This window comes from Podarcis vaucheri, assembly GCF_965113315.1.
Source record: "Podarcis vaucheri genome assembly, chromosome: 7".
Classification (NCBI taxonomy): domain Eukaryota; kingdom Metazoa; phylum Chordata; class Lepidosauria; order Squamata; family Lacertidae; genus Podarcis; species Podarcis vaucheri.
In genome coordinates, this window is record NC_138765.1 from 52,224,768 (window position 1) to 52,252,597 (window position 27,830).

General features: G+C 45.1%; 1 protein-coding gene across 2 annotated transcripts; it reads right to left on the reverse strand.

The window, feature by feature from the left end:
- Nucleotides 1–1,642: 1,642 nt before the first annotated feature.
- FBXO31 (F-box protein 31) lies at nt 1,643–26,937 on the reverse strand. 2 transcript variants are annotated; one of them, XM_082229584.1, is made up of 10 exons: nt 26,533–26,937; nt 15,082–15,153; nt 14,307–14,393; nt 8,983–9,059; nt 8,708–8,875; nt 8,481–8,555; nt 6,561–6,670; nt 5,516–5,669; nt 4,614–4,984; nt 1,643–3,837 (listed from the first exon to the last, which is right to left on the reverse strand). In XM_082229584.1, the coding sequence occupies exons 1-10, from the start codon at nt 26,903–26,905 to the stop codon at nt 3,615–3,617; spliced, it is 1,710 nt and encodes a 569-aa protein (XP_082085710.1). In that variant the 5' UTR covers nt 26,906–26,937; the 3' UTR covers nt 1,643–3,614. The 2 variants fall into 2 exon arrangements, with proteins under 2 accessions (XP_082085710.1, XP_082085711.1); XM_082229585.1 differs by lacking the exon at nt 14,307–14,393.
- Nucleotides 26,938–27,830: the final 893 nt, after the last annotated feature.

The following is a 27,830-nucleotide window of genomic DNA, read 5'->3' on the forward strand; positions in this document are numbered from 1 at the left end:
GCCCTCTCATAAACTGCCCCTACCATACTAATGTGGTAAGTGAATAAAAATAGTAATTAAAAGGGAAACTGGCCATGATTTAGGGGGAAAGGTGCCTGCTCTGCACTCAGATAGCGTGGCTACACTCTCTGGCACCTCCAGTAAAATGACTTCAGGTAGGAGGGCTGGGAAATGCCTTTCCTTCTGCCCAAATGCTTGAAGAAAATTCATATTACTGGGTTCAGAAGATCAATGGTCAGATTCCACTTAAGGCAGATTCCCACAACTAAGGCCAGTTTGAGGAATATTTCCCTATTTTGACATCAGTCACAGCCAGCTGAGCACCCTGGGCCCCAAAACCCACATGTGAGTGTGGCCATTGCCCTGCTAGAACAAAATAGTCAAATGGGAGCAGGAGGAGCAGGAGTGGCAGAGTCCAAAGTTACCCCTTTCCTCCAGTAACTTACCTACTCCCACCTGTGGCCAAATCCAGAGGTGATAATCAGGGGTGGGCTATAGAAGTGACAGTTACTTTCCAAAAAAACAATGAAGAGAAAGGATTTAGCACCCCCTGCTCTCATTGTACCCATTTAACAAAGATAAACATTACATCTGAATTTCACTTTATTGTTGCTAGCTCATGGTCCTACCTGACCCACCTGTGGGCCTAGATATATGGAGCTGTATGCTCCTCCCATTTCCTGACATGTGAAACTGCAGAATCAGCCTCCTTTATCCACACATCAGCTCTCACAGAAAGACCAAGCTACGTAAAATGCTCCATTTGCAAAAGGTTCAGGCAAGGACTGAAGAGTCGACGCCAACTGCACACATACTGTAAGAGCATCTTAGTAGTCATGCCTGGGTTGATCAATAACAACACAACTGCAACACATCATTAACAATCCTTAATCAGGATTGGTGCTCATTTATAATGTGAATTAACAGGGCAGCTACGGGAGGCAAGCAAACACACCCACACCTTCCTCACCACTTGTACAACTTGCTGAAATTCAACCAATTTGTATTTCTGCTACAAAGTTTGGAAGACACTTTCTGGTTTCAAGCAAATCATTTTCACACCTCCCAGTAATCTCGTCTTGTGCTTCACATTACCCAGTCCTGTTCCTTTTGCACAAGCAAACCTCTAAAGAAGTGCAGAGGACAGAATGTTGAAAAGGAGTGAAGAAAGTTTACAAGAAACCAGGACTCATGGGCAATTCGGCCTATGGAAGAAGACAGAGGTTTTTCCCCCCACGCCCTCGCAGAGCACATGTTTCTGTCTCTACAGCCAATGCCTGCTCCCTACCAAGCCTGCACAAAGTATATAAAAACCTCTTGCAGCCAACCTGCATGTTCAGCGGTCTCTAATCTGCATGCAGATTCCCTTCTGCACTGATATGAAGATCTCAAGAATTCTAGCCTTGTCCCTTGAGGCTTTCACCTTCCTCTTGTGTTTCCCCAGACCTGGCTACCTGCTTCATGCATTGTCCATGAAAGCTTTTACCTGTTTCCAGCAAGATCTGGCTTTCTCTTCTCTCCTTACCACTTGCGACCCCCCCCCCCCCACGGTCCAGACCTCAACATCCCTTTCATCCTCTTCTCATCAGTGGATTGAATTCATGAGTTTAAATATGGCTCCAGTGTAGCTTTGAGACCCTGATACTACAAATAATGGATTTATTGCTGTTGGTGCTGTAGGAAATGAAGACGCATCTCCCCCGAGAAAGGGCTATGTTAGACCTGCCCAAGCACTCTCCTTGCTCATACAGAAAGATTACAATTCTCCCTTTGTAATGCTACAGCAATTAGACATGCATTATATACAGTGATTACAATGCTGCAAAAAAAGCTAAGAGCAGATTCTTCCCTCCCAGTGGATAAACCTCAACAATGGGCATGGAAAGATAGTTTTTGTTGTTCATGTTATAGTTCCTGTAATCCTATGATTAGGGATACCCAAGGGATTTCTGCTGGAGCATCTTCCAAAGATACCCAAGAGGACTCCAGAATAAGTGGTATGGTAAGAGAGTGCAGTGGTTGATGTATTGCTCCTTCAAGGTCTGAGTTGTCCGTTTTGGACACTCTCAGTGGTGATTTCATGGGAATATGGTGGTTGGTCATTCTTCTTTCTCAGCTTCCCTTCCAGGCGGCTGAAGGACTTGAATATTTTGCAGAGGATGGGTGTTAAGAAGAGCTGAAAAGCTTTCCAAAACTGTAGTGGTGGGGCAGAGGGCAAAGGAGAAAGAAAGCAAGAAATACAAAGATTCTGCAAATTAGACATATATTTGCAAGCTCCAGCTGCTTAAAAGGAGGTTGTTCCCATGAAGGATCCCTAGGTAGAGTAAAGGGAAATTACAGAACAAATCCTAGAATTGCACGAGAATCACACAGCTTCTCATAAGGCTTGTAGAGGGTGCAAACCGGAATGAGGGCACCGGGTATTAGTTGCATTTTGTAGTGCATACATGGCATGAAGGGGAAAACGTTACAGCTCCCAAGAATAGGTGGCTTGGGCCCAAGTAAGGCCAGAACTTGGCAAGACCCACTTAAAGTGCCCAAAGGTGGCAGCAATCTTGATTTCTGTCAACAGGATCTACTCCTTAAGCAAATGCTGAGCAGCAGGAGAAGGAGGCCAGGGCACCAGTTTCAAACCCTCACACAAGAGGCACAGTGGCTGAACGGCATGGAAAGGGAGAGAACAGGAGAGAGCATCTAGTGTGTTGTGGAACTTACAATTTTTCAAGAAATAAAATAAATAATCATCATCATATCAACAGGCCTGAACCTGCAGCCACATAATGCTATAAAGTTCTTATCCAAGTCACATGATGGGCTCAGAGACATGGGGGGAAATAAGAGAATATACAGCAAGGGTACCTCCTACTCAACTGCTCCAGAGGTCTCTTTGCGTACCCTAATTTCCTGCTACAGCAGGTGGAAAAGAAAAGAATGCAAAGGAGCCTGTGAAAAGGTTAGGAAAGAGGCAACCAGGCTGTGTTTGTTGCATGGTCTCTCTCCCTTTCCCCGCATACTCCACAGACAGAGTTGCCCAGTCAGAACTCTCACATTTAAAGGAAAGCTTCCTGGATCTGAATCTCATGGCAGTTAGCCACAGATCACAATTTTTAACATGATTCTTAAGTGAGAGAGGCATGTTCAGAAAATAAGCCCAGGGCAACAGAGCCGTGTTGGAGAACAGCTTCCTGGCTCATGGAGGATACCGAGTGGCTGCTGCTCGTGTCACACACACACACACACACACACACACACAATTATTTACACTGTCTGCAAAGTGCTGGTTTTGGTTTGTCCCCACTCAAACACTAAACTTCAGGGGGGCAGGGAAGGAAAAGCAAGCATGCTAAGCTGCTACTACCTTGGCCAGCTGTCCTCCAAATATACAGACCTATGTTTCAAACTATGCATAACATACTGTGGAAGTTTCATTTGTGTGTTAAGCAGTGTGTGTGTGTGTGTGTGTGTGTGTGTGTGTGTGTGTTCATTTTGGTAAAAAGGCCTCCTTGATAAGTGCATGCCGTCTGGAGCTCTCGTGGCTCCAAGGATGAGTGCTTTGCCCCTCAAGATGGAAAACGTGAATCCCTCCCCCTTCCAGCTGCCAGAAGAAGCCGCCATCATGATGTAAGTAACTGGATGTTCTTCAACATTTCATCGAAAGCCTCCTGCGAGGGAGCATCTGCGTTCTGGAAGGAGTCCTTGATGCGGCTGTAGAGACTAAAAGACTGCAGCTCCAGCCAGATGAAGCCAAAACGGTCGTCATCAAACAAAACAAAGACGCCAGGTGTTCGCTCAGGGCTGGTGAAGCCATGGCCAGCTATGAGCCCTGTGCCGTAGAAACTAAGAACAAAAGAAAATAAAGGATGCAGTGATATACCTTCCACAGGAAAATCCAGGCATCCCACACCTTGCCCCATCAAACAGAACTGCCAGGTTACCTGGCTTTCATGTTGACAGAGATTTCCAAGAATTAACATGTCCTATGCTATGTGACTTCCAGAGTTTCAAGCTCCCTGTCTCCTCTAAAAAGCATTAATCCAATATATGCTAATAGCTCCAACCAGAAGCTCCTCCCTGCTTCACACCCTGATAGAGCAGCAGCTCTTTTCTTGGAAAGATTGGATCTCCTGGAAAGGGCTGGAGGTGGGGTTATTTTGTGTTTCTCTTTCTCTCTTTTCAATAATATTGTATTTGCTGCATTAAACAGTTTTTATTTCCACCAGATTTTTTTAAAAATATATATATTTTAAATTGTGCTTTATTATTGCTTTGTTATTTTCTTGTGTTATAATGTTATGATCTGGTAATGCTTTCATCGTATTTTATGAACTGGCAGAGTTTAGGAATTGTCTTATAAATGCATTATTAAGTCACCTTGGGTAAAATTTCTTTTTAAAGGGAAGAACAGAAATCATAATAATTGGGGCTACTGCCATACATTGAATTAAATAAATGAGGGGGGGGGGAGAGAATATTTTCTTTTCTGGGAGCAAATACTTCATAAAATATTGGGTGTGGTTGAACTGGACAGAAGCCCAAAGGATATTCATGGGCAATTTGCTCCAAACCCTCCAGCGATGCCCCTTGAAACACAACTCTTGGCTTTTCATATTTACCATGCTCTGCAGGTCCGAGGGTAATCCTCATTCCTGGATGCAATGCCACCAGGCAGCACAAAGGGGCGTGAGGCTGGGGGAGAGCCCTGGGCCACGGCTTCCTCTTCTGCTCCTCTGCCTGCTTCCTGCTGAGAGGGGCCTGGCTGTGGCTCCTCCTCCTCCTCTTCCTCTTCCTGGGCCTGCGGCTGGTGCTCCTTTTCAAGGCTACCCTCCTCCTGCTGCTGCTGCTCTCGCCGCACCTGCTCCTGCACTTCCAGGACAATGCGGGAGAGTTCGCTGAAATTGCTCAGGTTTTCAATATCAGGCAGCTGGATGGGATGCGCCAGGTCAATCTCCACTGTCTGCTGGCCTGCTGGGATGTTAGGGTCACCCTGGAGGATAGGCAGGAAGGAAAGAGAGCGGAATGACTTTGCTATGAATGCTAATGGCCACTGACTCCATCCCATTCCAGTGCCTCGAACAGCCTCCTCATCCTTGCCAAACCAGTTTCTCCTCGTTCCCTTCCCCAGACCCTTATTTGAAACAGAACACACCCTGAACTACTGTGCCTTGCCTGTATATTGTGGTACTAGCAAATCTCTCTTCTCCACTCTGTTCATCACTTTCAGTAGGTCTTGCCCACTTCCTTTGCCCTGCTAGTCTAAGTAGCTGTACTATTTGTTTACTCATTGAGAGCTGGTGTGAAGTAGTGTTTAGTTATGATCTAGAACTTGGGGAGCCATGCTGTACATAATTTTATAAATTTCTATCTTGCCACCTCTTACTCACTTTTCCCTCAACTAAAAAGTCCCAAACGATGCAACCCTTTTCCTCAAATGGGAGTTGCTCCATTCCCTTGATCATTTTGTTTGGCATGGCAACAGTGACAATACATACTTGAACAGAGAAAGCCAGATGCTCACTGTGATTTTAGTTCCTTTGGCCTTTTTTCCATGGAAGCTGAGCATGACTATTTCAAGACCATGGCTCCCATATGTCCCCTTGAAAAGGCCTGGCTTGATGAGATCAATGGCACTCCGTGGAGGGAGGTAGATGCGTCTGTATGTCAAGCAGTTGCTGGAATATTAAAAAGAACCACAGCTTGATATAATGCAGGTAGGCCACAACCTGTTTGGTGCAATCTCTGAATCACTGACAAGGCATACAGTTTGGCATCTGACTAGATCACCTTCCCTGTTTTAAAAGCAATGATGCCTTCAAAAATCAAAACTCTAGCTCTCTTGCATGTTGAATGCAGCTTTGCCATGCATGAGCAGAATCTGAAAGGGACTCAAATTAGCAGAGTGAGTTTCTGGTAGGGAGATGATTGAAAACCATGTTGCTGTGCACCTTTGGCCTTCCCTCTGTACCCACCATAGCTACTATTTCTTAGACTCAAGACCCATCTGCTCCCTCCATTCCTCATTGTTATGGTCTCCATTCACTGTCATTCCCTTGCACCATTCCAGTTCTTGCCAAAGGCATCTACAGCTTTTTGAAGATGGGGAACAGAATTTGCCAAAACAAACCAATTCATGGTTCTAGCATTTATTTATTTGTAAGCTGCCTTGAGTCCCACTAGGTAAAAAGGTGAGGTAATAATAATGATAATAATAATATGAATACTTCTGCAAACATTTGGGCTTGCCCAAGTCTGCTGATACCTCCTAATCTTGTGAATGGATGGTACGGTTTAGGGTACATAAACAATGGCACGTAAACCAGAACATTGGAACTAGAAGGAATTACGATGATTACAAAGGCATCGTAAGTCTCCACTGTTCTCTGAAGCAAAAAGCAACCACACCTAGATAGTGCACCCCTTCCCTTTCAAATGTTATCACTGTTTGGGGAGTTTGCAACTGTACTACTTTACTTGAACAAGTTATTCTAAAAATACTGATTTTTCTCTCTCTTTCTGACTGCAGAAGCAGGAGGATGAAAGAAGGGTCCTTCCCCGCCCCTTACTCATATTGACTGGTATAGATGAACTTCATCAAGATGAGCTCTTGCATGTGCTCATGGAAGATGTCTTCCAGAGTCCGCCCCCACTCCTCTCGCAGCCATGTCCGGAACTCCTACAACAGCACCCCAAAGAGAGAAGCAAAGTCAATGAGTTGCAATTGCCTGGGACCCCTTCCTCCAATAAGAAAGCACAGGTAGATATGGACAAGAGGCAATTGCTTTCCTCTGCTTTCATCAAGCTGCTCACGCATTAAATGCCCCTTCCTGTTACTGGACTACAAATTCTAGAATTCCAAACAGATGATCCATAAACTGATCTGCTTGCAGAGCCAAAGGCAGAATGATTTCACTCATTTAAACACAATAACTGGGTACTTCCAGACACAAGCCCTCTTAATGCCATTGTTTGTTGACTGTGAAACCACAGATCTTCCAGACTATTGTAAATGAATCCCTTGCCCCCAACAACTGTTTCGTTTGTTTGTTAGATTTTCTATGTTTCAGGTGGTGGAACAGACAGGTAGAGGAAAAGGCACACAGTATTTTCAAAAGAATGACACCATCATGTGGAGTCGCAGTAGAAAACACTGAACTGTGGAGAAGCCATCTCTTACACACATTTCCAAAGCTTTGTTTCAAGCATTTGCTTTAAGATGGAAGAATAAAAAAGAATCTGCTTCTGCAAGGATGGTGTCGCTTTAGTGTTACAATATACATTGAACCCTCAGAGGATACAGATAGCCTAATTCATCCTAATGATCTTGCTGCAGACAGCATGATTACTTGTCAGCCGTGGAAAAGTATTTATCATCCCACCCCCACAAATTCCCAGCCCTGCTTGCTTCTTGACAATGAGCTGCTCGATCATGAGGCATATTCGTGCCAGAGCACAGCAGCAGCATTTCAGCCTTAACTCTGCATTGCCAACTGTGACTTTAATCCCCAACCGCAGATAACTGTCTCTTCCTCCCTAGTCAATACAGGGCAACAGAGCCTAATTCATCAAGCCTCTCTGTGTGCCTGTGAACATGCCTAGGCCTGCACATGTGCTATAAAGACTGAAATAAAACATTCTGTGAGCTAACTTCATTCCCAGTGGCACTAAATTACCACATATGTTGAAAAAGCACTATCTCAGATTAACAGTTGCTGGTGGTAACCTTTGCTAAAGGCCAAGTTTTCAGTGCTTACATCAACAATGTTTATACAAAGACAACATCGGAAACTGGTCTTAGAGCAGGTCTCCCTTTTCTTGGAACCTTCGTCTCAAGGTTTTCCTGGGAAAGGCGGAACAGCATTTTCCTGTCTTCTCTATTTTAAACAGGAGTGCCCAAAGGTCACACCAGAGGTTGTATGCAATCTCTCTCTCATTCCTCTGCTCCATTTTCAGAAGCAGCCTTATATTATTAAATGAGGTGGGGTCAAGGCATACCACCACCACTCCTTGCAAACAGATAGTTATGTTCCATGTGCGTTTCTCCCATAAGCTTTGAAAGTTGTTTGCCAGGCAGTATGGGGAGAAATGCACATGGAACATAGCTTTCTGTTAGCTGCACAATCATTTGGATCGTGTCCAGAGCAATACAAGTTTCAGTTCTTTAAGAGCCCAACTCAAGGAAGCTATAAGTCACTCCCTGGCTAGCAATGCAAAGCATAGACCACACTGAATGGCACTGAAGCACCTGGACAGCAGCTGACAGTTGAACCAAAAAGTGACCTTTGGCTTCCAGGTGCTGGGGGAAGAAATCTAAGCCATGGGAAGTTTACACAAGAAACCCTGAATCCTATCCCTGCTGGGGCTAATGGGCATTAGAGAACACTATATGGGGGGGGGCACAACAAGTTGACAACCCCTGCTTTAAAGTAGTAATCATCCAACAGGCTGAAAAGCAGCTCAGGGTATCTTCATTACACAGGGCCTACCTCTTGCCTTCCTCCTGACATTCGGTGGTGATCCGTCTGGTTGCACTTTGTTGAAAACTCATCCTTTTTCACAATCTGTAGATATTAAACAGCAGTATTAAGCATTACAGGGCATAAATCCTCAATGAAAACAGACCCACAAACAGGCTAAAAATTACCCTGGCACAGAAGGCCTTAAAAAACAAGTGTTTATTTTGCATCTGCGGCAGAGTGGATAGGTAGCTCACCTGAATATGCCCACTGTGGGGTCCCTTGTGGCCATACATGCACTCCACTGTGGCACTCTTTCTTTCCATTAAGTGGATCCTGAAGAGCGGCTTGACTCTCATTGGATCATCCACATGAGGGTCATGTGGGGGCAAGTACATCCAGCCAATAATGAACAAGCCATCTACCTGTCCCAGACAAAGTAAGGAGAGTAAAAACCTGCTTTCTTTTCAGTCACTGTAGCACCTTGAACAAACCCCTGCTCTATGCAACATGGCAAAGCCTCTATACTCACCACTACGTTCAACAGCCCCCCATACGGTCCGATGTCTGGCTGCCAGAGTCCCAAGATGTGCCGGTATCTGTGGAGAACTGGAGAATTGAGGAAAAAGCAAGAGATAATCAAATGGTACACAGAAAGCTAAAGGGAGGGGAAATACTGAAGCAAAGGGAGAGTTTCAGTGGTGTCAAAGAGCTCCCTGTACAGCAGGGCTGTGTGTACTTGGCAATAAATCCAGACACCAAGATTCTATGCCCTGGGTGTATCATGCACCTATTCTACTTATTTTGTACAATTTATTCTACTTCTGCAAAACACAGGGAAGAGGAAGGACTGCAGGACAGTCAAGACCTCCCTTCAACATTAATGGGAATCTCAGAGATAAAAAAGCCATATCTCTCAATTTAAAATGAGAACTGAGAAGCAGCTTGGGGAACAAACTGGATCAGAGCAGCAGAGTGTAGTGTAGTGGTGGGGAAGATGATTTCTTAAAGCCCATCCCTCTATGTCATTTCCCTGGTTAACCCTTCCCTCTGCTAATAATTTTGCTGGGTGTGTAAGAGAAAAATACAGATTTCTCTTCAGTATGGTAAATAGCAGTTGGGTGTGTGTGTTTGATCAGGGAACATCCCCCCCCCCACTGTGCTCCTGCCTTTACCTAACTAAGCCCCTTCCCCTACCACTGCTTTTAAGCTTTGAGAAAAGCCATCCAAAGATATGGTCCTGGATTTCCCAACTTCACGCTTTTCTTTTTTTAGCCCCTCCTTTGGCTTCTTCAGCTCTGGCAATGGGAGAGAAATGTTGCACCAGGGAACCTTCCTGCTTTTCCCTCTTTGCCCCAAATTCACAGCTTATAGCACTGCCCTCTTCAGTGGTGCTGACTGCTGCTCTTTCGCCCTCAGCCATGTCTCAGGCGGGGAGAAGGGTGCTGGCACTTGATCCTTGTCCAAATCATCTCTTGCCTGCCTGTCCTGCAAGCTGGGGGAGGCTCCACAGAGAGCCAACACTGAGAAGAGGAAATGGGCTCCTCCCCTAGGAGTTTAAAGGGCCTTCAAACTATGCTTCCACCCCCAAGGGAGAAATCTCTAACTAAAGTAAAAGTTAAAAAGTAGAGAAGGCTCTTTCACCACCACTGCAGTCATCAGAAACATATTCTGCATTAAAGAAGTCAGGGTGTTAACATTATACTACTCAAGGGAGACGCCAGTTAAAGCAGTGCCTTGGTCAAAATAAGGGACACTTAATGCCACCATGCCCTTTGCAAGGGAGGCCTCTGCAAAGGAAAAGGCTGTCACCAAAGGGATGTTTATGAGCTGCTTTCTAAGAAAACTGACAATCCTCATAGAGAGGGTTTGCTCAAGACAATACGTTAAGTCATGCAAACATACCACTGTGAGTATCAAGGTCCCCCTGAACTTTTGAGACACTTCACTGAAACTCTCCCTCTCACAGCAGAATGGAGTTAAGAAGGAAGGGGTTATCTGGGGCTATTCTGCCTAAAGTTAGGGAGGAATGAGAGGCAGCTGAACACAGGACAGAACACAGTTGTAGCTGTGGAAATCAGAAGCACAATTTCAAAATAAAAATAATAAAGTGAATGAGACAATGCATTATTTTGATGAGCACTCTGTTTCAATAGGTCAGCAATCATCTGGGCAAGGCTCTTCTTTCTGTTTTTATTTGGGATTCCCAACCTGGAAGAAGCAGCTGTCAAATACTAAAAGCTTTGCTTCTAGCATCTGTAATGCTCATTGGTCAAACAGAGGCAGGCCCCAACTGCTACAAAGCATCCACTTTGCATGCAAAAGATCCTAGGTTCATCTCCAGGTAGAGCTGGGAAACCCTGAAGAACCACTGCCAATTGGTGTAGACAGTAATAAGTGAGACTAATGATCTGATTTGGTATAAGGCAGCTTTCTATATTTCTGAATGGTGACTAGCCTCACTTTCCAATTCCTTGCAGGAAGTGTGACTGAAGAGTCACTGGAATGTAAGTCTATTCAGAGAAGACCCACTGAAACTAATGAACCTAAGTTAGTCATGTCTATTAACTTCAACTGGCCTATTCTCGGCAGAGTTACTACTGGATGCTACCCACTGAGTCAGCATAGTTCATATCCCCATACGACTGGGATCAGGGGGAACTAAGCAAGACTGAGCCTTAGCACTTTTAAAGAAATCAAAAACTACCCACGTAAACCAGTCACTAAGCAAAAGGAACACCAAAGAGAGTCTCCTGTAGCACACCCAAGCTCATCCATCCCATTGCTTCTCAAGGCCCTCACAGGACAAGGTTGCCACAGGTTCCCAGTAAAGCCCACCTGCTTTACAGCCCAGTTCAGAGGCTATCATCAAGCCAAAAGCAGGCTCACCTCAGAAAACAGCATTCCAAATATGTTCCTGTCATGCACACAGCAGTTTAGCTTATGTCATAAAGTAAAAAGCCCACTGTGCCATTGGAATAGCTCCCATTCTAGAAACATAGGAAGTTGCCTTATACCAGGTCAAACTGTTTTTCCATCTAGCTCACTGTTGTCCACTCTGACTGGCAGCTGCCTCTGGCAGAGGTCTTGCCCTCATCTGCTTTCCTAATCTTTTTTTTTTTTACTGAATATGGCAGGGTTTGAACCTGGGCTCTTTGGCATGCAAAGGTGGTACCCTGAAACAAAGCTTTAGGCTCAGCCAATGTCAGGAATCTGCTTCACACAGAACTAATGCACTGAGCAACCCAAGTTTCAGATATACTTTTGCAATTATACCTGTAGAGCCTTAAACAGCTCAGGACCGCAGTACCTCAAGGATCGCCTATTTCCATATGAACCTACCTGGACTCTGAGATCATCTTCTGAAGCCCTTCTTTGTGTGCCTCCTCCACAAGAGGTCCAGCGGGTGGCAGCACGAGAATGGGCCTTTTCTGCAGTTGCTTCTCATTTATGGAATGCTCTCCCCAGGAAGGTTTGTCTGGCGTCTTCATTATACACTTTTAGGCACCAGCCAAAAACGTTCCTCTTTAACCAGGCCTTTAGAGCTGACTGACATCCAATGCCCTTTTAAAATGTGTTGCGGAGTGGGAGTGTTATTGGGTTGTTTTTGTTTTTATTATATATTTCGTGTTTTTATATTGTGATTTCATGTTGTAACTGCCCTGAGACCTACGAGTATAGGGCGGCATACAAATTTAATAAATAAGACAAGGGAAGGCAAAATAAAATAAAATAATGTGGTCAGGGGGATAAATGGCAGAATAAAGGTTTAGGAGCGTGTGCGCTTCTAAATGGGACTTTTTACAAGAGCACATCTGTCCCTCTGCACAGCTCTGATGCATTTCAATCTTACTGGCAGTGTTTATTTCTTTAAGAGGCAACAATTCCAGAGATGCAGCCTTTTCCAACACTGCATTTCCAATCTGGGGGCAGCTGTGTATGTTAAATGGTTGCCTGGCTTGCAGCTCGTCGTTACCCAAAGCAAAACCACAGACTATTCATCCTGAGGGTTAATTGGCATTTTGAGGAACCCATGACCTAGAAGCATGTGAGCATCACATGGATGGAGCAGTGTGAATATAATGTGGATTTCTGAGCTCAGACAGAAAGACTTGTTTTCATAAAATAAAGTTCCTATTTCACAGTGTCTAAAATCTTCAGACTGTTTAGACTGTGCTTCTTTCCTTTCACTATTATTTTACAGAGCTGAATATGTAATAAGCAGCCTCAAGATCCATTTTGGACCAAAATGAATGCACCAGCAGTGACTCTCAAAAACCCACTGATTTATTTTCCAATCAAACTCACACAAGAACCAGATGACTCAATGAAGAACTCACTGAATGAAAGCAGCTTACCAAGGGCTAGGAATACAGAGTTGCTGCTCAATATTTTTTTCCTTCTGTTCTTTGGTTAAAAAAAAAAAAGCTACATTATTTCCACTAGAACAGGGGTGGCCAATTAGCAGATTGGGATTCAAATTCAGAATTCCAGTTTATGTTTTAGGGACTGCTACCCTTGCTGAAATGGAAAAAAGCACACACTTACATGGGAAGACCATAGGTTTCTGGCTTCCCAGCATGGATGTCACAATTTCCCAGAGCTTTCTCTGCTGCTCTAGAGGATCCTGAGTTACTGATCTACATTCCCTTGAATCTCTTTTTGGGATGGCAGAGATGCTTTGTCAGAAAGGAACTGCTTTGGGACCCAATTCAAAAGGGTATCACGCTAGAGGCAATGGCTCTTTCCTCTGAACTACAGTGGTACCTCGGGTTAAGAACTTCGTTCTGGAGGTCTGTTCTTAACCTGAAACTGTTCTTAACCTGAGGTACCACTTTAGCTAATGGGGCCTTCCACTGCCGCCGCACCGCTGCTGCGTGATTTCTGTTCTCATCCTGAAGCAAAGTTCTTAACCCGAGGTACTATTTCTGGATTAGTGGAGTCTGTAACCTGAAGCATCTGCAACCCGAGGTACCACTGTATTGGAGACCTGATCAGAGGCAAGAAGTTTTCTCACTTGGCTTAAAGACAGCAGTATTCTTGCTACAGCCAGGAAGCAACTGGGAGGGACTTCCCAGTCAGGGGTCCTCAGATACTGGCTTAGCTTACTTAGGTAGGCTCTTACTTCTGGTCCCATCCCCTGGCAAGGAAAGGGGGTTTGGGAGACAGGCCAGGTCTTCTCTCAATTGTGCAAGGTAGGGAGAAGGTCAAAATCAGCAGCAAGACTCCTTTTTCACTGCTCAGAAAAGGCTCCTACTATATCTTACCTGCTTGAAAAATGCAATGGAGTGAGCTCTCTGAGGTAGGGATCTACAGGATGTTAGGTGTCCACCTTGCCAGAGAGGTGGGCAACCTTGCCCCTCGTGAGTAGATTTGTGGATGCCTTTCCCTGCAATAACCTGGCATGTAATTCTATCAAACAGCTTCTGACTTGATGCTTCCTGAAAACTTCAACTTTCCAGCAGTTTCTTTTGAGATGCCAACAGTTCATCTTCCTGGGTCTCATCCCCTTCCCCTAGTGTTGATACAAAACTCTGTGAGTGGGACTACAAGGCTCTACCCAAACTCTATCCACCCTCAAGACGGTCCCATCTGCTCCTCAATGCACTTTTATAGCTCTAGAGACCCACAGCTACTGCTACCTTATTTGTTTGTAGCACTGCTTACTCCTATACCTTGACATAGCAGTGGTGGTTAGCATTCTTTCTTAGTCTGCTGGATTTGGCACCCGCTGCTCTCAAAACATATCCGTCCCCCAAATGGCCCTGGGAAGCTTAGCTTGTCAATTAAGTGGTGAAGCAGGCACACTCCATGCTAACACAACGCAAAAAACATTTGCCAATGGAAGGTACATACGGCAGGTGTAAACATCTCTGTATTCCATGTGCTCGTAGTCGGGAAGGATTTTCATAAAACGCCCTGATTTCACTCGTGGGTTTATACCTGAGCAGACACAGCAGGGTGAGTATGAGAACTCTGGTCCTCTTTTTACCACCTCTTCTTACCACCACACCACCAGATGTTTTCAAACTTGGCATACTATTGTAGAAATGGAGGGTGGGAGAGGCTGGTCTGAAATAAGGGGCATCAGGGATGATCTCTTGCAGGGTTGTTGTTTTTTTTAAAATGAAATAACAGGAAATACTTTTAAGGAATTCTCTTTAAATAAGCAAAATATGGCTCATGGGATTGACTCCTTCAGCTCATGCTGCCAGTTGAAGGGTTGGGGATATTCAAGGATCTATCCTCCAGACAGTAAATTCAGTGTGTGTCCCTACAATAGAAGCACCAGACTTATACATCACTGGGAAATGGGGAGCTGCTAAGCCTGCTAATCATAAACACTTATATATAAAAGAGTCACACAGAGTGCTGATGCCTTTTAAAAATGTATTTAAGTTTAGAGAGATGGGAAATAGAGGTAATGCTGTTCTAAATCTTGACATTTCTGGAGTGCATGTAAGTGCTAAATGAACTAATCTCAATATGGATTTACAGATAAGAGAAACATTGCTGTTGACACACAGCTCTGCTGCGGTCTAGACTATTGAGTTGCTCAAGTTAAAAATTCACTTACAAATTCACTTTCAACAATGAAACTCAAAAAGGATCCCAAGCGCTTGACACTTACGTTTGGCATATACATCTCGACAGGACACTCCTGTGATCTCCATCTTTCGCAGGTTCTCGCAGACACCATATTCTGCAATTAAATAGGTCAGGTCATACCATCTGCTGTCCAGAGGTAAGGATGTCCAGCAGCCTTTTCCATTAGAATCCTTGGAGCTTCCACTTAAGAAAGCCCTTGCAAGCTTCCACCTTGATTTTTAATCACACTGGCACTATCAGCTCTAGAATACAGTCAAAAAGCAACAAAAAGCCCATCATCTCCATGTGTTTTTCTCTGTCCTAGAAGTCATATTTGTTGTTTTAAGTCCAGAATATAAATTCCACTTTTAAAAATGTTTCCTAATAATTGCTGAAAGTGTAAACAGGTAGATGGATTTTTTTTCATATGTGAGGCACTTGCAAGAAAGCGAGGGTATATTGGGAAGTGATACATGACAAAATTAAAAAGATGTTTAAAATGAGTATATATATATATAAAAAGCCCAAAACATTTCTGTCAGGAATCATAGGGGCAGAAATCCCAAAAAATGTTAAAGTTGTTTATCAGCAGCTAGGATTCTATATGTGCAGAAACAGAAGACGTTCCAACCAAAGAAGAATGGATAAGTAAGATAACGGACCATGCAGAACCGGTAAAATTAACAGCAAAATTAAGAGAATCTAATGATGAGTGTTCTATGGAAGAATGGATGCCTTTTTTGGACTATTTAAATAAATATTATAATATGATGAACTTGCGAGTAGGATTTGAGCTATAAGCAACAGAAGTAATTAGATTATAATATTGTGATTTAATATATAGAAGATAGGGTGCAGCAGAAGGGGAGAAACAACAACTCCATGGAAAACGGGGTGGTGCAAATGCTGTGGAGACAACATGAATTGCAAAACAATATGGAACCGAACAGGAAATCAATATGGAACCGAACAAGAAATGGACACTGGCTTAGAGGAGTGTAGACTGGAAAAGTGAAGATGAATAATGACTGAAAGGTGATGGATGGTGGAGAAGATAGACACAGATGGCAGCACACGCAAGATGAAAAGAAAGGAAAGCGGCTTGTCTTTGTTGTTATGAGAAAGTAAGGGTTCACAATGGTTTTTTGAATCACGTGTTAAGGAAATCACTATATGGTGTATGGGATAAATATGGGATAACCCTGGTGGTTATCTCCACTTGAAGCCTTCACAGGAAAGAAAAAAAACACACAAGCAGCAATGGGGGGGGAAGAGGTCACACCTAGGACAAAGAGTGGGAAGTCAAGTTTTTGGGGAAATTGAATTAAATTTGATGTAATTTGGCACTGATTTATTAAAAATTGGGGAAACTAATAAGAAAAGGAAACAAAAAGGAAAAGGAAAACGGGGTGGGATGTTGATAAAAATAAAGAGAAAAATAAATTGCATCTTGATTTTATAGATTAAAAATATTGTAACTTAATAAAACTCATTGGGGGAAAAAGCTTTTAAAACTGGGTTATTCAGCTTCCATTTCCACTTCTATAAAATGACATTAATGGCATACCAGTGCATTTGGTAGAGACTCTGCCCGCCCACCCGCCTACCTCGCCATGCTACTGACTCCACGTTTATATGGCTTAATATGTCTTGTTTTACTATGGCTGCCAAGATTTGCAAAAAACAAAACAAAATCATGGCATAGCAGCGGATGAGAATGTTAGGCCACAACACATGGCTAGTGAGCTGCAGTTGACTTCCAAGGTAACACATTGTGGCAGCTGCTCTTTACTACAAATTTAAATAGAACTTGTTGCGGGGGGTGCATGATCACATTTCTAACCCCCAGCATCAAAATTCTAAGCATTCAGCAGGATTGGTCCCCACCAATCCCATGTAAGGGATCCCTGAGTGTTTTGGAACATGGGCACAGTGCAGCCTGCTCCCTTGCCAATCGATGCCACGGCAATGGCACCCTCTCAGTTCATTGCTCTGCGTATTGCTGGATGTTTCTAACTATAAACACACACAAATGGCTTTTGCTACATTTTGAAAAAGAAAAACAATTCACAGGAGTTAGGTCAATTTACAAAACTGCTACAACCACCCTTGGGAGGAAATAAATGACAAAACGGAAGGCACCCACAGCCACTACAGACCACATGCCCGTCTACCAGTACCAAGACTCTATTTGTTCCAGGCCTTTGATGTACTAGTTAAAATCAGACCAGCTTTCTAAAGTAGAAGATTTAAACTGCAGTTTTACACTTCTAGCACCTGCTAGACATCAGACACCAAAGATCTTCTGACACAAAGCTCATCCATAACTACAGCGGCTGAGGGTTTACCCATTTCTAAATTAGTGATCATAGACTCTGACTTGCAGAAGCCATTTCAGGGTACACCATATGATGTGTTTATTTGCACATACCTCTAAGAGAGACTGTCACACACTATTTTAAAGAGAACCTGGGTTAGAAACGGAGATATGAAAGCTAAGAGCTAAATGGCACCTTAAACCTACGTTATGGGAACAACAACGGAATATCTAGGCGCACCTTTTTTATAACAATACCTGTAATGTTGTTGTTGTTGTTTAGTCGTTTAGTCGTGTCCGACTCTTCGTAATACAAAGCTCAAAATGAATGAATTGCAGCTAAAATATTATGTCCATTTTTCACATGGTCTAGTCCTTCCCCTGCTCACCCCCTAATATTCTTAAGGGGGGGTCTCTTCTCCAGTCTTGAGAGAGTAGCTGGAAGTGGGGAGGCAGAAAAAGGTCCTCCTTTCCTTCCACTCTGCAGTTTTAATCTAAAATCATAGGGGCAGTACTGTGCCCAGAGCTCAGAAACTGCTCGCACTAATGAAATTCCCTGTCGCAAAATGCGCCTAGAACAATGGGAGTTTCAAACACTGAACAGAACTATAACACAACAAATAGGTTTCCAGTATAAGGGGCAAAAGACTTTTAGATCTGGGTGCAGGTTAAGGCAAGCACTCTGGGCATTAGTGAGTAGGTCCCTTAGCAATGGCTGGCGAGAGGAACAATATGAAGTGGAAAAGGTCAATTTTTAAAAAATTGTACCAAGAAGCTGATCCAATCAAAGATCTCTCAATAGGCTCAAATGCACACAGATCACCCTTATATATGAAAAGTTACTTCTTTAACTCACACCAGATTAAAAGAACAAAAAACAAAGCCTCTTGTGTAAGAGTAAGCTATCCAGTACCAAGACAACAGTCCTCAGGCTTTGCCAGTCTTGCTTTCTCATGATTCAGATTTGCTCTGATAATTCAATAGCTACAAGGGCCACCAGTATTGTTAACCCAGCCCTATTTTATTTTTAGAGTAGTCAGAAGTTTAACTGAGCAATGCGGCTTCCAGCTGTGTGTACAGGATTGCAGCCTTAATCAATGTACGGCACATAGCAGTTTTAAACATGTTAAAGCAGCCCTTTCCAATCTGGTGACCATTACTGTTTTTCTGCTATGCAGGATTGTTGTAAGGTTTTAGTGAGATAATGTATGTTAAGTGCTCTGAATACTGTAAAGCCAAGTATAATAGTCATTTATTCTGGATACGGGGGTGGGGTGGGGTGGGGACTGGATACTGGGGTAAAAAACCTCAGTGTATTTGATATAGCTACAGACCTCTAGAAAATCAAAATCCTTTTTGCTTCCTATAATAGGCTGTTGCTTTTTTCTGTGAGAAATACTGCACTGTTACCCTTAAGGCTATTAAAACACACAAACAACCACTCTCGCTGCTGCAAATCACCAGAGAAAATTAAATATTAATAAAGCTGTTCTATGCAGATAGAAATGTATACTCCTAGCAACAAACAGAAACCACATACTATAATCTGGACATCTTCCGGGGAGATTAGGGTTCAAATCCCCGTTTTGCAAAGAAGATCACTGGGTGACCTTGGAGAGGAGACAAATACCCTCTTCCTGAGCAACTTGGATGGCAAAAATCTGATTAAATTAACAAAATTAGAGAAAATAGCCATGCTTTAAGTCTGTACTAGCAGGAAAGGCTGAAAACACCATGTAGTTTAACTCCCTGTTCAAAGGCAAGGTTACCCACTACTCCTGCCCTAGTCCGGACCCTCCTCTGCCACAAGCAGGTGCCCAACAGAGATACTTGCTCAACAAGTAGCTCCAGATAAGTCAAAGTGAACACTGCATACTTGGATGGGATGGGCAGAACACATCCAAAGTCACTGCTAGTCTGATCTGGAGTAAATTCCTTCTTGGTGTGAGGAAACACCTTTGCTTATCTACTCTACATGAGCAAAGGTCTAACTCACTAGGGCATGGGTAGGCAAACTAAGGCCCGGAGGCCGGATCCGGCCCAATCCCTTCTAAATCTGGCCCACGGATCATCCGGGATTCAGCGTGTTTTTACATGAGTAGAATGCTTTTATTTAAAATGCATCTCTGGGTTATTTGTGGGGCATAGGAATTCATTCATTATTTTTTCCAAAATATAGTCCAGTCCCCCACAAGATCTGAGGGACAGTGGACCGGCCCCCTGCTGAAAAAGTTTGCTGACCCCTGCACTAGGACTTCCCTATTAGCTATCAGGTGTGGGCCAGGCTTGTTCCCTCCATTTCAATGAACAGCAAAGTGCTTGCGGTCAGGGTGGAACAGCTGGTTCAACTGCAGTCTAATCCTAATAGCTTCAGTCACCCTGTCTTGCATTCTAAAGCTACAGGAATCTGCAAAGCAAGTTGTTTGTTAGCCATTCATGCCCTCTGTTGAACTCAAGCCACTATTCACTTTGCCAGGAGGGCTCACTGCCACACCCTGGACACTTTCTTTTAAAGACAAAGGTCAAATCACTTAGCATTTAAAAACAAACAAATGGAGCATGGAAACTGTTGATTAATCAAGGTAAGCTGAGCTACAGGGAGGAGAGAGAGGTGCCAATTTGCTTCTACGCCTGGGGAACAGTCAGTACCACCTATTTATAACTTTGCCCAAAAAGTGAATTGAAATCCACAGCTCCACAAAAATCGCAGAATCTACTTACTCGCAAACTCCAAAAAAGTAAAAGGGAACAAACATACAGACAACACAAAGTAGGCAGTTACCAGCATGACCCACAAGTGTACTCCAAGCCGCTCTGGAATTGCTGCATTGAGTGCCAACTGCCATGGTCTAGTTGCCCACATGTGCTATGAATCATCTAGTCCAATTCCCTGCAATGCAGGAATAGATAGCTGTTCCATATGGAAATCAAACCTGCAACTTTGGTGGTTATCAGCATCATACTCTAACCAACTGAGCTATGCAGGCTAAGTTGGACATGCTCGGGGAAATGTCTCTCTTCTTGATGAACTACAAGAGAGAAACAAAATTTAAAAATTCCTTCCAGTAGCACCTTAGAGGCCAACTAAGTTTGTCATTGGTATGAGCGTTCGTGTGCATGCACACTTCTTCAGATACTGTATCTAAAAGAGAGAAAGGCCGTTAAAAAAACTTGTAATTTCTGACACACGGCAGTGCTTGGGTTTTTAAGGAGAGAACAAAATAAGGCCATAATAAGATGCTGGCGCTGTGGGCTAAAGCCTCAGCGCCTAGGGCTTGCCGATCGAAAGGTCGGCGGTTCGAATCCCCGCAGCGGGGTGCGCTCCCGCTGCTCGGTCCCAGCGCCTGCCCACCTAGCAGTTCGAAAGCACCCCCGGGTGCAAGTAGATAAATAGGTACCGCTTACCAGCGGGAAGGTAAACGGCGTTCCGTGTGCGGCTCTGGCTCGCCAGAGCAGCGTTGTCACGCTGGCCACGTGACCCGGAAGTGTCTGCGGACAGCGCTGGCCCCCGGCCAATAGATGTGAGATGGGCGCACAAACCCCAGAGTCTGTCAAGACTGGCCCGTTCGGGCAGGGGTACCTTTACCTTTACCTTTAAGATGCTGGCACATTTAATAGTGGGTGGTGGTGAAAAAGAAATAAATATTTCTGTCTTGGTGATGATTGCAAACCTGACTGCAAGGCAATTAGGGGGCTTCAGAGACAATGCTACCTGCATGAATGGGATTCTGTCATAAGAAGCAGAATTAGGCAGCAACTGCAACATGTTGCTTCTATATAAGCACTTATATTAGTGCCATAATACAGCAATACAAAATGCTGTATTGAATGGCTGTGAAGATGGTAAAATCACATTCTTTGTGGCTAAAATATTGAGTTTGATCATCTCACACTCAAATATGTGTTTCTGAATGGAAAATAAACAAATAAATAAACATGCACCACACTGGATGGCAACCATGTCTTATCTGACTCCAGCAGCTTGCATGCTAGTAACCCAAAACCTATTATCCCACTGTCTGGCATCTTAGCTCTGACATCAACTCAAACCAGAAGTTAAAAACACCAACTCCACCACTACCAACAACAACTGTGCAATATCAAAACTCTCTAGCTGTACCTCTGGTTTGGGTCTGCCAAGCATGGTCTGTTTATGTTTATTTGCTGCTTTCTTCATTATTTTCTACATTGGGAAAAACATACAACGATCCAAGCCTTTCTCATAAAAGAAAATGGCTGATTAATTCCAAAAAAGGGTATAAAATTATATCCAAGAACAGACAATCCATATTTAACCATAAATTAGGTTATGGTTTTTGTTATCTATTTTTTTCCTAGCTCCATACAAGCAGGTCATTAGATAATAATCTGTCTTGGCAGGGCAGACATTAAGACCCTTGAAGATTCGGATATTCTATTTTATGGATGGGGGCTATATTAGATTTAGATAACCAGGAATATCCCTTCCAGCTATAGAAAAGGCTTAAGGAAAACAGAGCTTTGTACCCAATTTAGAAAACTGATGAGGCCTCTGTGTACAACTGCCATGACATTCAGTGGCACAAAGAAAGATGCCACCCCTTTATTTTTCCCAATAACTGTGATGGAACTAAGATGGCACTTGCCCAAAATCATGCCAGGCAAGAAAGAATGCAGCAAGCTGAGGCAACATGATGCAAAATCCATTTAAAGTGTGTTCCAAGCCTATCCACAAGGATGAGTCAATGTTGGCAAATATCCTCAAATGAGGCTATCAAACAAATTAGAAATAAGTTCTTGCAGCTGCAGACAGCATTCTTAATGTACCCAAAGTCTCCAGCTCACCCAAATGCAGTTGCTGGCTGCACTCAGATGTCCAACCCCAAAGTTCTTCTTGGCAAGGCCAAAAAGCATGACTTCATAGCTGGCAACAGATACGGCTGGTGTGGGTCCTCACTAATGGGCCAGAGGGCATGAATCCATTTGCAATATGAAGAAGAGGAATGAAAAGTGCATGGCAGGATGTGATCTTGCTGGGAAATGTTCAATAGCGCACCAATTGAAGCAGGCAAGCAATCCCCTTAAATGTATTGTGGTTGGGGTTCCCAAATTTAGCAGTGCGGGTACAAGATGCATGAATGACACCTGCCATCAATGTATCCTTCATACCACAAACCCTATTCTTTGAACTCTCAATATCATCTTGGCCCTCATATTTCCCAGGTGAGCACAGCAGCACTCTTCATCCCAAGGGTTGATTTGAGAAAACTGAGGAACAGGAGCTACTAAGGGATACCTCCATGCCTGGGTTCATCACTCTCAATCCAATAGCAAGCTAAGATTGCTGGCTAATCATCTTATAAATAAAAGCTGATGGGATGGACTCTTTAACATGTAAATAACATGTATAGTTGCCTCATGTTTTGCCAACTTGCAACTCACCAAGCCAAATGACTCCCATCCAGGGACAGCCCAGGACATTTTGCCACTAGAGGCAAAACAGAAAATGCTGCCACCTTCACCTTCTCCACTGCATGCCTGTTGTGACCCACCTGAGTACCCACTACCACCCTGTGCCACTGGGTGGGTGTGCAGCAGCAGGCACACAGGGGAGGAGGCAGCAGCTGGAGTTTGCCACCCTGAGAAAACTGCCTCTTGGGCAGGTTGGCCCTGAAGCTACTGAAGGGTTGCTTCCTTGTGTTATTTGCACTGGTTGATGATCTCCGGCAGGCTAGGGACAAAGGTGAGAGCTGTTTCCTAGTTCTGCTGGATCTCTCAGCGGCATTTGATACCATCGACCATAACATCCTTCTGGACTGTCTTGAGGGCTGGGAGCTGGGGGTACTGTCATACAGTGGTTCCGCTCCTTCCTCCTGGGCCGTGTTCAGAAAGTGGTGGGGGGGATGAGTGTTCAGACCCCTGGGCTCTCACTTGTGGGGTGCCTCAGGGTTCTGTCCTCTCCCCCATGCTTTTTATCATCTACATGCAACCGCTGGGAGGGATCATCAGGGGGTTTGGGCTGGGTGTTCATCAGTATGCAGATGATACCCAGCTCTACCTTTCTTTCAAATCAGAACCAGTGAAGGCAGTGACGGTCCTGTGTGAGTGTCTGGAGGCGGTTGGAGGATGGATGGCGGCAAACAGATTGAGATTGAATCCTGACAAGACAGAAGTACTGTTTCTGGGGGACAGGAGGCGGGCAGGTGTGGAGGATTCCCTGGTCCTGAATGGGGTAACCGTGCCCCTGAAGGACCAGGTGCGCAGCCTGGGAGTCATTTTGGACTCACACCTGTCCATGGAGGCACAGGTTAAATCCGTGTCCAGAGCAGCTGTGTACCAGCTCCATCTGGTACGTAGGCTGAGACCCTATCTGCCCGCGGACTGCCTCGCCAGAGTGGTGCATGCTCTGGTTATCTCCCGCTTGGACTACTGCAATGCGCTCTACGTGGGGCTACCTTTGAAGGTGACCCGGAAACTACAACTAATCCAGAATGCAGCAGCCAGACTGGTGACTGGGAATGGCCGCCGAGACCATATAACACTGGTCTTGAAAGACCTACATTGGCTCCCAGCACGTTTCCGAGCACAATTCAAAGTGTTGGTGCTGACCTTTAAAGCCCTAAACGGCCTCGGTCCAGTATACCTGAAGGAGCGTCTCCACCTCCATCGTTCTACCCGGACACTGAGGTCCAGCACCGAGGGCCTTCTGGCGGTTCCCTCACTGCGAGAGGCCAAGTTACAGGGAACCAGGCAGAGGGCCTTCTCGGTAGTGGCGCCCTCCCTGTGGAACGCCCTCCCACCAGATGTCAAAGAGAACAACAACTACCAGACTTTTAGAAGACATCTGAAGGCAGCCCTGTTTAGGGAAGCTTTTAATGTTTGATGTATCATAGTATTTTAATATTCTTTTGGAAGCCGCCCAGAGTGGCTGGGGAAACCCAGCCAGATGGGCGGGGTATAAATTATTATTATTATTATTATTATTTGCCACCTATAATAAAAAAAATTATAATTGGGGAGATGGACAAGTACCCAACAGTTCACAGTACATAGTTGCTGGACTGTTCTTAGCTTGCTGCGACACAGTTGTACAGACCTAGTTTATGTCATTGGTTTGTGATTTACTTGTATTCATACCTCATAAGAATGGGACGCGGGTGGCGCTGTGGGCTAAAGCCTCAACGCCTAGGGCTTGCCGATCGAAAGGTCGGCGGTTCGAATCCCCGCGACGGGGTGCGCTCCCGCTGTTCGGTCCCAGCGCCTGCCCACCTAGCAGTTCGAAAGCACCCCCGGGTGCAAGTAGATAAATAGGTACCGCTTACCAGCGGGAAGGTAAACGGCGTTCCGTGTGCGGCTCTGGCTCGCCAGAGCAGCGATGTCACGCTGGCCACGTGACCCGGAAGTGTCCCCGGACAGCGCTGGCCCCCGGCCAATAAATGTGAGATGGGCGCACAAACCCCACAGTCTGTCAAGACTGGCCCGTTCGGGCAGGGGTACCTTTACCTTTACCTTTATACCTCATAAGACTGAAGTGGAGTTCTATAAATGCCAGCATTTTACATTAATAGAGCAGTCTATAAAAGAGTTGATGTCAAAACTAGTCTCTACCTATTTTCTAGATAACTCAGTATTCTATCAGTATTTTTTTATCAGCAATTTTTCTTGTACCTCAGTTTACAAGCTAGATACAGCAGAGCCTTCCTCTGGTCTACTTCACTTTGTACTGAAGCCTAAGTTTCTAGACTACTTTCTTTCCCAGTGGCTCATAGGATTTGAGATCCATGTTTTTGAGAAGAGCTTCTCCTGAACTTCCTGAATTCTGTCTTAACTGTACTTCCACTAAATCTTCCCAAATCCACCTATGTTTCCATTCCTGCTCTCTTCGCTCTTGTCTAATTTAGGCTGCCCATTTTTAGGTATGTGCCATGCTGCTGATATGCTCAATCTCGAAACATAGATGTGAATGGTATTGCAAGAATTACAGAATCACAGGATAGGGAAAGACCAGGAGGTCATAAATCAATCTACTATGTCAAGGCAGAATCCTCCATGCCTCAGCTCCATTATCCTTTTAAGTTTGTGTGTTGCACAGCTGTAAACTGTCTTGCAACCTTCTGTTGAAGGGGTGGAGTAAATTTCTAAATATCCCTTCACAAGTTTCAAGTTAGGCTACAAACAAACAAACAAACAAACAAAGCTCTGGTACTTTAAAAGATAAAAGGTCACAGTGCAAGGCACTCCTATGCCTCAAGTCTTTTAAGCAAGTTTCTGCTCCCCTGCTTCTAATTCAATTACCCTGATGTTTTTAAAGCTTTGATTTTATGGGTTTCCCAAGATACAGATAGTCCCTTTCTTTCAGAATGCCTTTTTGTCTGGATAGTAAGAACTTCAGAAAAAGTAGCTCTGCCTGTTGTTTGCACTGCAAGAGGCAGTACTTTAAAAACTAACAGATTTACTGTGGCAGAAGCATTTGTGAGTATCAGGCTTTTGATCTGATGAATTCACCTGTAGCCCATGAAAGCTTTTGCCACAGTAAAAATCTGTCTTTAAGGTGCCACCAGCCAACCCTTTGCTGTTTTTTCCATCTGAACTACCAGCATTCATTTCCAAAGCAAAAACACCAGTGCCACATGGTATCCTCTTCTGCTGGCATCATCTGACCTACCCAGGCTGTGAACATACCATATATTTAAATCACATTCAAAGTTCCTCCCTCTAAGAATCCTGGGGACTGTTAAGGCCGGGTATTGATATTTGAAGATCTGTGAGGGGTTAACTACACTTCTCAGGATTCTCTGGAGTGGTGGAATTTGCTTTAAAGGCATAGTGTGTATGCAACCCATGACCCCCACCATTGTTTAGCGAGATAAATGAACTCACCAGATTTAAGGCTTCCAACTCTCTGCAACTTGAGCCTTATTTTCCTATATTTTGAGGCTTTGCCTCCTTCCTTTAACCTGCACCCCTTCTGCAGCTCCTCCACCCAAATCAGCTCTCTTCATTACTGCTTCCTCCTCCCACCTTAAACTTCTTCATTCCAAGCCTTGCAGAGAGCCAGGTCTGCGCATCTGTCTGTGGGCATGGACAAAGCTCCCCTTCTACTCCTGTACTATATTGGGGGGGGGGAGGAGAGATGGGGAGCGAGGTTTCGGGTCGCCTCAGAAATGGGTTGCTACCTACACACGGAGGGAAGCTCACCTTCTTTGCACCTCCGGCGCCAGATGGTGTCGGTGCGGAGGATGCGCCTGAAGGCGCTGCAGACGAGGGCCAGGTTGGGCAGGTCGGTGCCGGGTAACGAGCCGAATATCTGCACCAGCAGCTCCGGAGGGAGGTCGAGGAGCGAGAGCGGAGCCCGGCCGCGAGGGCTGCTCTCGGCCAAGGCCGCCCCCTCGATGCGCTCCTCGGCAGCGTCGTCGTCCGCCGCCGCCGCCTCCCCGCAGCCGCCGCCGCCTCCCTCCTCAGGGTCCGTGTCTGGCTCGCTGCTGTCGCCCGCCGTCCCCTTTTGCTGAGCCCCCCTCCGCCGGCAGCCCCGCGCCGGGCCCACGCCGCAAAGCCGAGCGCAGACCGCCATGACGGACCGACGGGGCGAGCGCCTCAGCTGCGCTTTCTCCTCGCTCGCGCTGACAGTCGGGGGTCGCCGGCACGCGTCGGGCCCCGCCTCCCGGCCAATCGCAGGCGGGATCCGCCCCGTGGCCTGCAGTCCTCCGCCAATCCAGCGCGCGCTCCCCGCGCCCTCATTGGCTGGGGCGTTTCGCCAATCAGGGCCGCGTTCTTCCCTATCCTTCAGGCTCCAGCCCGGACAAGGCCGTCCCAGCCCTTTTCCCTTTCCCTCAACCTCCCTACTCGGTTGTTGGCTGTCAAGGTGACCACGCCCTCCCGAGCTGCTATTGGATGAAACGTAGGCCCGCCTGGCTACGCCCACCCGGCCGTGATGAATGCACTGCAGAATACGCCCGCAAGAAGGGAATCGAAAAGCCCCGCCTCTTTGGCCTTGTAGCTCCGCCTTCTTTGTTTACTCATACTGCTAGTCCTGTTCTTATCATCAGTGGAGTTTTTTTAATTTTTTTGCCCGAGAGGCAGAAAGTGAAAAAGCCGAGAGGGAGAGAAGGCCCTGTAAATAATCTACTTTGGATCATTAAAACCTTTCATTTAGTGATCCAGTGCTAGCCTGTTTTTGAAGCGGAAAAGATGGCCAAATGGTTGAAGGGCGGGGGGAGGTGGAATTAAAAATAAACTCGGAGTTAATATTTCTGCACTTACCTAAATCCAGAGCATGGTTAAATAAGTTGATGTCCGAGTAGCATCTTTCTACGCAAAATGGCACAGCCCCAGTGAAGCCTGTTTTGCACCTTTGCGCCACATCGTATACATAGAATCATAGGCGCATCGAATTGTCGAGTTGGAAGGATGGGCGTAGCGGGGTGGGGGTGGGGGCCAGAACGTCTGTTATGTATTTTTATTGATTTACTTGATCGGGAGGAGCAGGAATTAGAGTT

Excerpts from the sequence above, each read along its gene's own strand:
- FBXO31 (XM_082229584.1), bottom strand. The coding sequence starts at position 26,905 with ATGGCGGTCTGCGCTCGGCTTTGCGGCGTGGGCCCGGCGCGGGGCTGC. Across the intron at positions 6,671-8,480 it reads TGTCAGGAGGAAGGCAAGAG|GAGTTCCGGACATGGCTGCG; the intron begins GTAGGCCCTGTG and ends GTGCTGTTGTAG. Across the intron at positions 3,838-4,613 it reads CCTCGGACCTGCAGAGCATG|TTTCTACGGCACAGGGCTCA; the intron begins GTAAATATGAAA and ends TTTTGTTCTTAG.